At 47.1% G+C, this 7,070-nt stretch overlaps 1 protein-coding gene across 4 annotated transcripts in view; it reads right to left on the reverse strand.

Moving 5' to 3' along the window:
- The window catches only part of HTT (huntingtin), a 165,625-nt gene extending 158,645 nt beyond the window's left edge, over positions 1–6,980 (reverse strand). For 3 of the 4 annotated variants that reach the window (XR_011437274.1, XM_023638468.2, XM_023638466.2), the window contains exon 1: positions 6,613–6,980. Coding sequence is in view for 3 of the 4 variants with exons in the window: in XM_023638468.2 (XP_023494236.2) it covers positions 6,613–6,812 (200 nt within the window). In the remaining variant the exon portion in view is untranslated. The remainder of the gene's footprint in view (positions 1–6,612) is intronic. The other variant, XM_023638467.2, reaches the window with a different exon arrangement.
- Between the last annotated feature and the right edge of the window lie 90 nt (positions 6,981–7,070).

The following is a 7,070-nucleotide window of genomic DNA, read 5'->3' on the forward strand; positions in this document are numbered from 1 at the left end:
TGTGTGTTCAGTTCTACAAGCAACCACCAAACTGTTTCCCAGAGCAGCTGGACCATTTCACAGTCCCACCAGCAATGATCAAGTGACTCAGTTTCATCTGCACCAGCATTTGGCGTTGTCAAAGTGGTCTTTCAGAAACATAAATTAGATCACTTGTTTCAGCACACAAGTGTGTATCTGGTCAGAGTAAAATCCAAGGTCCTTAGACTGGGTACAGGCCCCACAGGGTTGACCCTCATCTCTGATCTCCAACCCCTCTAACCTCATCTCTTATTTCTTCTTTTCTTTTCAAGATTGGCACCTGAGCTAACATCTGTTGCCAATCTTTTTTTTCTTCTTCTCCTTCTCCTCAAAGCCCTCTAGTACATAGCTGTATATTCTAGTTGCAGGTCCTTCTGGTTGTGCTATGTGCGACGCTGCCTCAGCATGGCCTGATGAGCAGTGCCATGTCCACGCCCAGGATCCGAACCCTGGGCTGCCGAAGCGGAGCATGAGAGCTTAACCACTTGGCCACGGGGCCAGCCCCCTCATCTCCTATTTCAGACCTTTGTTTTGCTTCAGCCACTGGCCCCCTTACTATTCCTCGAATATGGAAAGCACTGCTGCTTTTCTGTCCCCTCTACCTGGACCTCTTTTCTTTCAGATATCAATATGGCTTGCTCCCTCCGTTCTGCTCCAGTATCATCCTCTCAGTGCACTTCATACTCCAAACAAAATCGCACACCCCCTCTCCTCCTTATTCTGCTTTTTCTCCATAATATTTATCACCATTTGTTTTGTTCACTGCTCTAACACCAGTGCCCAGGACAGGGCCCGACACACAACAGGCACTTGGTTGAAAGGAATCTTTCCGGGTCATCTAGTCCAATCCCCACTTAAGCCCCCACTCCCAGTAGCTGGGAGCTCTTAATGCCACTGAAGCTTACTTGTCAGTGTTACAACCTACTCTGCAGCTACACAAATGCTCAATGGCCCTAGGGAGAGAAGTTATACTGCCTCAGCTACACCTGGACATATATAAGCAACATAAATCTTCCCTCCCAAATGCTGACAGCGTTACCAACAACAACAAACCTAAGGCCTGATCGTCTACAGTGGAGCGTCTCAAGCTTTAATGAGGACACAGATTGCTCGCAGAACTTGTTAAAATGCAAAGTCTGATTTGGCAGGTCTAAGGTCAGGCAGAGATTCTGTACTTCTTGCAAGCTCCCAAGTGATACCAAACTGTCGGCCCTGAGACTACACTTTGAGCAGCAAGGATCTATGGCATTTCTCGTCTCTAAAACATATTCTAGCACCTGAGTTGATTCAATTTAATGAGATATTAAATAGTGTCTAATATCTTTATCTTTATCCATACCTTTATTATTTTTTTCTTTTTTTGGCTTGAGGAAGATTAGCCCTGAGCTAACATCTACGCCAGTCCTCCTCCACTTTGTACGTGGGATGCCTCCAAAGCATGGCTTGACAAGTGGAGTAGGTCAGCACCCAGGATCCGAACGTGTGAACCCGGGCTGCTGAAGCGGAGTGCGTGGAACTTTAACCACTACACTACGCTACAGGCCCAGCCCCTTCTATATCTTCAAATAGTATCTTATGTCTTTATTTTTCCTTCTTGTTGTCTGAATAAGACTAAAGGTCTTGAGGGTGGATCCATTCCCAGGTAGTTTACCAAGTGGTTGGCTCACTTGCAGGAACTGGAGGTAATGGGGGTGGGTCCTCTTAGGGCAGAAAGAACGTGTCAGCAGCCCATTTGAAAGCCGGCACAATGTTTAATCCCAAAAGTCCTCTTTAAAAAGAAATTCTACACTACTATATAGCAATTAATAAGAATTACAGGCACTGCTAGTGAACAATCTCTCTATTCTTGCTAAGTGAAAAAAATACGGCGTGATCTCAGTCATGCAAACAAAAAAAAGGACACCTTTAAATGTTTGTATATGCATTAAAAAAATCAAAGAAGCAACTTAATAATTGTTATTTTTAGGGAATGAGACTGGGAGAAGGGCTTTGTTTTTCATCTTCTGTGCTGTTTGCAGATGTTTTTACAACATATATGTGTAACTTGCAAAATTTTTTAAACTAATTAATAAAAAGCAACCAAAAGGGGCCGGCCCAGTGGCGCAGCGGTTAAGTGCACATGTCCCGCTTCAGGGGCCCGGGCTTTGCTGGTTTGGATCCCAGGCGTGGACATGGCACCGCTTGGCAAGCCATGCTGTGGTAGGTGTCCCACATATAAAGTAGAGGAAGATGGGCATGGATGTTAGCTCAGGGCCAATCTTCCTCAGCAGAAAAACTGCTTCCCAAAAGTGATCCTATCATATTTAATCTATGAGTAGGCAAACTACAGCCTGCCTATTTTTAGCCAGCCTGCAAGCTAAGAAATGTTTTTACATTTTTAAATGGTTGACCAAAAAAAAAAAAAAATTAAAGAAGAATATTTCATGATGTGAAAATTACATGAAATTCAAATTTCAATGTCATGAATAAGACTTTCTTGGAACACAGTCACACTCGCTCACTTACCTACTGCCTCTGGCTGCTTTTAGTCTACAAAAGCAGACTTGAGTAGTTGTGAGAGGCGTGTGCCCACACAGCATGAAATATTGACTATCTGACCATTTACATAAAAAGTTTCCAATGTTCGCGAATTGGAAGACTTAATATTGTTAAGACGCCAACACTCCCCAAACTGATCTGGAGAGTCAGTGCATCCCCATCAGAATCCCAGCTGGCTTCTTTGGAGAAACTGACAACCTAACCTGACAATTCATCTGGAAACAGAAGGGTTCCAGGATAGCCAAAACTATCTTAAAAAAGAATAAAGTTGGAGGACTCACATTTCATGATGTGAAACTCTGATACAAAACTAGATTGATCAAGACTATATCGTACTTAGAGGACAGACATATAAATCAATGGAAGAAGATGGAGAGTCCAGAAATAAATCCATACATTTACAGGCTATTAATTTTCAACAAGGGTGCCAAGACAATTCAATGGCGAAAGAACAGTCTTTTCAATAAATGATGCTGGGACAAATGGATATCTACACGCAGAAGAATGAAGTCGAACCCTTACCTTACACTATATATATATAAAGATTTACTCAAGATGGATCAGACCTAAATGTAAGAGCTAAAACTCTAAAATTCTTAAAAGAAAACATGGGAGTAATAAACCTCTGTGACCCTGAATTAGGCAACATTTTTTAAGATATAACACCTAAATCACAGCAAGCAAAGACAAAATAGAAAACTGGACCTCACCAAAAGTAAAAACTTGTGCCTCAAAGGACACTGTCAAGAAAGTGAAGAGACAACCCATAGAAAGGGAGAACGTTTTTACAAATCACATATCTGAGAAGGATCTAATATCCAGAATATATAAAGAACTGTTACAATTCAACAATAAAAAGACAAATAACTCAACTGAAAAATGGCCAAGAATGAGGACCAGGGCTTACAAGCTACGTATAAATGGTCCCGAATCTTACTGCTGCACTTCCTCAAACAGACTTATTTTTGTCTTAGAATAAACTCTTATCTGTTTGAGCTACTGCAGCAGGGTTTTCTGTTATTTGCTGCTGAATACAATCCTAACTGACAACACTAACTACAGCTACATTAAGTCAGGCTTAGCAGAGATGAACAACTCCTGTTAGTTCTACCCTCAAAATCCAGTCACTTCTCACCTTGCTACTGCCAACATCTGGATCCACCACCTCTCACCTGTTCACAGCAACAGCTTCCTAATTGGTTTCCTGCTTCTGCCCATGCTCCCCTTCACTCTGTTCTCAGCTAGTGTTCACTTTTAAATGGAACTCGAATCTTGCCACTCCTGTGACCAAACCCTCCAATGACTTACTCACATAGTAACCTTACTCACTAAGTGACCCTCTCACTTAGAATAAATGTGAATGTCTTTATTCCACCTGCAAGAAAGGGCCTATTAATCTGGTGTAGCACTTCCTCTCCCTCTGACCTCACCTCCTACTTAGAGCATCCCTCTCACTAATTGAACCAGCCAAACTGACCTCCTTGTAATCCCTCAAACAGGGGGACCTTGGACCTATTCCCCTTGCCTGGAATTCCCCTCCTCTATACACTCTCATAGCTATATCCTTGACTGTCTTTAGGTATTTACTCCAAAGCCACCATCTCCATGGACCTTCCCCAAGCACCTTATCGAAAATGTCAACACCTTATCAACCCTGACATTCCCTAGCCCCCTTTCCTGCTTTGCTGTTCCTCCTTCATTTATCACCATCTAACACACTGTATCTATCTTGTTTGTTGTCTGTGTCCCTCACTAAAATGAAAGCTTCCTGAGGGCAGAGCCTGCACCTATTAGAATAGTGCCTGGCACATATTAGATGTTCAGCAAATATTTATTGATGAACAAATAACTAAAGTCAGGGGAAAACTAGGCAGGAATCTGAAGAACGACAAAGTGCCAAAGGCAAATGTCAACTGACTCATAATTATAGTTAGGACGCTCCCCTGCACGCCAGTCCCACCAGAAGCCCTGCATCCTATATGCTGAGCTGAGAGCAGGCACTCAGATACTTTAACCGAAGCCCACACAAGGCTGTGACACTACACTTCCACACAAAAGAGAGCAAAGAACATAAAAATAGAACAGATACTTCCTAAATTGCCTTTGGCCAATTTTACTTTGGGGAACAGATTTTTCAGCTGAAGCATCTGAACAGAAATGCCAAGATCTAAATACGAAAGCAGTGAGTTTGTTACTCAAAATTAATGAATATCTGGGGCCAGCCGGGTGGCATAGTGGTTGAGTTCTGGCACTCTGCTTCAGCTGCCTGGGGTTCACCAGTTGGATCCCAGACCCAGACCTACACACCGTTAGTCAAGGCCACACATGGCAGCATCCTACATAGAAAGTGCAGGAAGACTGGCACAGATGTTAGCTCAGGGACAACCTTCCTCCAGCGACAGCAGTTGAGACCTCTCCCACCCAGAGCCCTGCTTAGTGCTTCCAGTTGTTTACACAAGATCCACATAATGTGTGAACTTCCATGATGTCTACCTCCCGGAGAGGCACCACAATAAAAGTCTGGAATGGTTATGATTATAAATTACCCGCTGTAGAGATAAGTCAAATTGTTAAAAAAAAAAAAAAAAAAAGTTCTCTAAAAGTTCTCTAAGTGTCCAAACAGGGCTTTCCTCTTACAAGAAAAAACAATTTATTTCTCAATTTTACTCTAACAGATAAGCCAAGATTAGTCCCCAAATCCTCATTTTTTTAATTAAATTCTCAGGACACAGCAAGGATCATATCACAAACATAAAGAACAAGAAAACATTACGAAAAATGCATCAGTCTTAATAGAGTGAGCTTCTTAAAGGGCTGCTTCTTGAAGACTGTCTCATTAAATGCGATCTTTCACATCCTCAGATCAGAAATAAAATGCCCCGAGGTCAGGGAAAGGCCTGAACTGCAGCGGAGCCCTCTAACCTCTGCTGAACACTCAGCACAATGGACTTCAGGGCAAAGTACTCGGGTTCTGTTAGAAGGTGCTATTCACGGTCTCTTGTTTCAAAAATGCTCCTAGGCACAAGCCACAGGGACTCCTAGCTTCCAAACAACACCAAAATGTCAGCAATGAAAGAAACACACGTCCCTGGGGTCCACAGACACTCACGTTCTAGCAAGCTGGGCTACAAGACCTTACTGGTGAAACGCACACCCTTCACCCTCCAGCAATTGACCTCTCCCTCAGCAATGTGTCGTTTTTATTTCCAACTGAAAACAGGTAATAAACTTCACTCAACTCTTCCTAATATTTAAGTCAACTTTATTAATTCTCTTGTTAATAGTAATAATAACTTGTCAATAATAATTAATATCTTGTTAATGATAACCATCTAAGTAGCTCACCACTTATGCACTTGGCAACCACAACTCATTCAAGTGCCTGCAGACCAGCTTGAGCTGATGCTTAAAATCCTGTTGCTGCCACTGCGATGCCCGAAGTAAAGGAAACGTCTTGCGAACGTGGGAATGCAGCCCCAAGTCGCAGGCTGTTTAAAGGGCCCCTTGGAAAAAGAAGCTCCATCGGGCCGCATCCGCACTCCCCCGCCCTCCCAGCCCGACGTCCTAGAGCCATGATGTCATGCACCATCCCCACATCACCCAGCTCCAATTCCCGGCTCCTAGCGAAGCGCCCTGCGCCCCAGCCCTCCTCCCTCTCAGACTAAGAGAAAGGGAACGGAGGAAGCGGCCGGAGAGAGCCAACCCGGACGCGCTCTCGGCTCCTCCAAGTTCTGCTCACAACACAGTCCCAGTTTGTTGCAAACCTAAAGCGGCGAGTTCCGTCCCCAACTTGGCCTGCCGGGCAGGGCAGACGACGGGGCCCGAGACCGCCTCGGCGCCTTCGGGAGAGCCGGCGAGGCAGTGCCGCGCGCGGAGGGACGAGACCCGCGAGGGGCCGAGGAGGGACGCGGGACGGGGTCTCGCGGCAGGAGGGGCGCCTGTGCCCTCCCTGGGCTCGGGGCCTCGGGGTGGCCCTGTCGCGGCGGGGCCGGGTCCGCAGGGCCGCCGCTGACCCGGCGTCGCCGGGTGGGGACCTGCAGGGGCCGCACTCACGGTCGATGCAGCGGCTCCTCGGCCGCGGCCGGGCCGGGCGGCGGCGGGGGCGGCGGCGGCGGCGGCTGCTGCTGAGGCGGCGGCGGCTGCGCCTGCGGTGGCGGCTGAGGGGGCTGAGGTGGCGGCGGCGGCTGCTGCTGCTGCTGCTGGAAGGACTTGAGGGACTCGAAGGCCTTCATCAGCTTTTCCAGGGTCGCCATGGCGGCCTCCTGCCCCGCGGGGACAGTCCCCGGAGCCCTCGGGCCGGCTCGCGGCGCCGCTCAGCAGCGCGGCAATGAATGAGGCTCCGGGCCGCGGGCAGAAGCGGAACCCAGGTGCTCGGCCATCTTGGGCCCGTCCCGGCAGCCCCTGCGGTCCTGCGTTCCGGGACGCTCCGCCGGCGGGGCGGGGCCAGTCCGGGCCTGCGGGATTGACAGCCAGAGGCGGCGGCCTCTACCAATGGCCGGCCGTGGCGCCGG

The sequence above is a fragment of the Equus caballus genome, chromosome 3 (assembly GCF_041296265.1).
Source record: "Equus caballus isolate H_3958 breed thoroughbred chromosome 3, TB-T2T, whole genome shotgun sequence".
Classification (NCBI taxonomy): domain Eukaryota; kingdom Metazoa; phylum Chordata; class Mammalia; order Perissodactyla; family Equidae; genus Equus; species Equus caballus.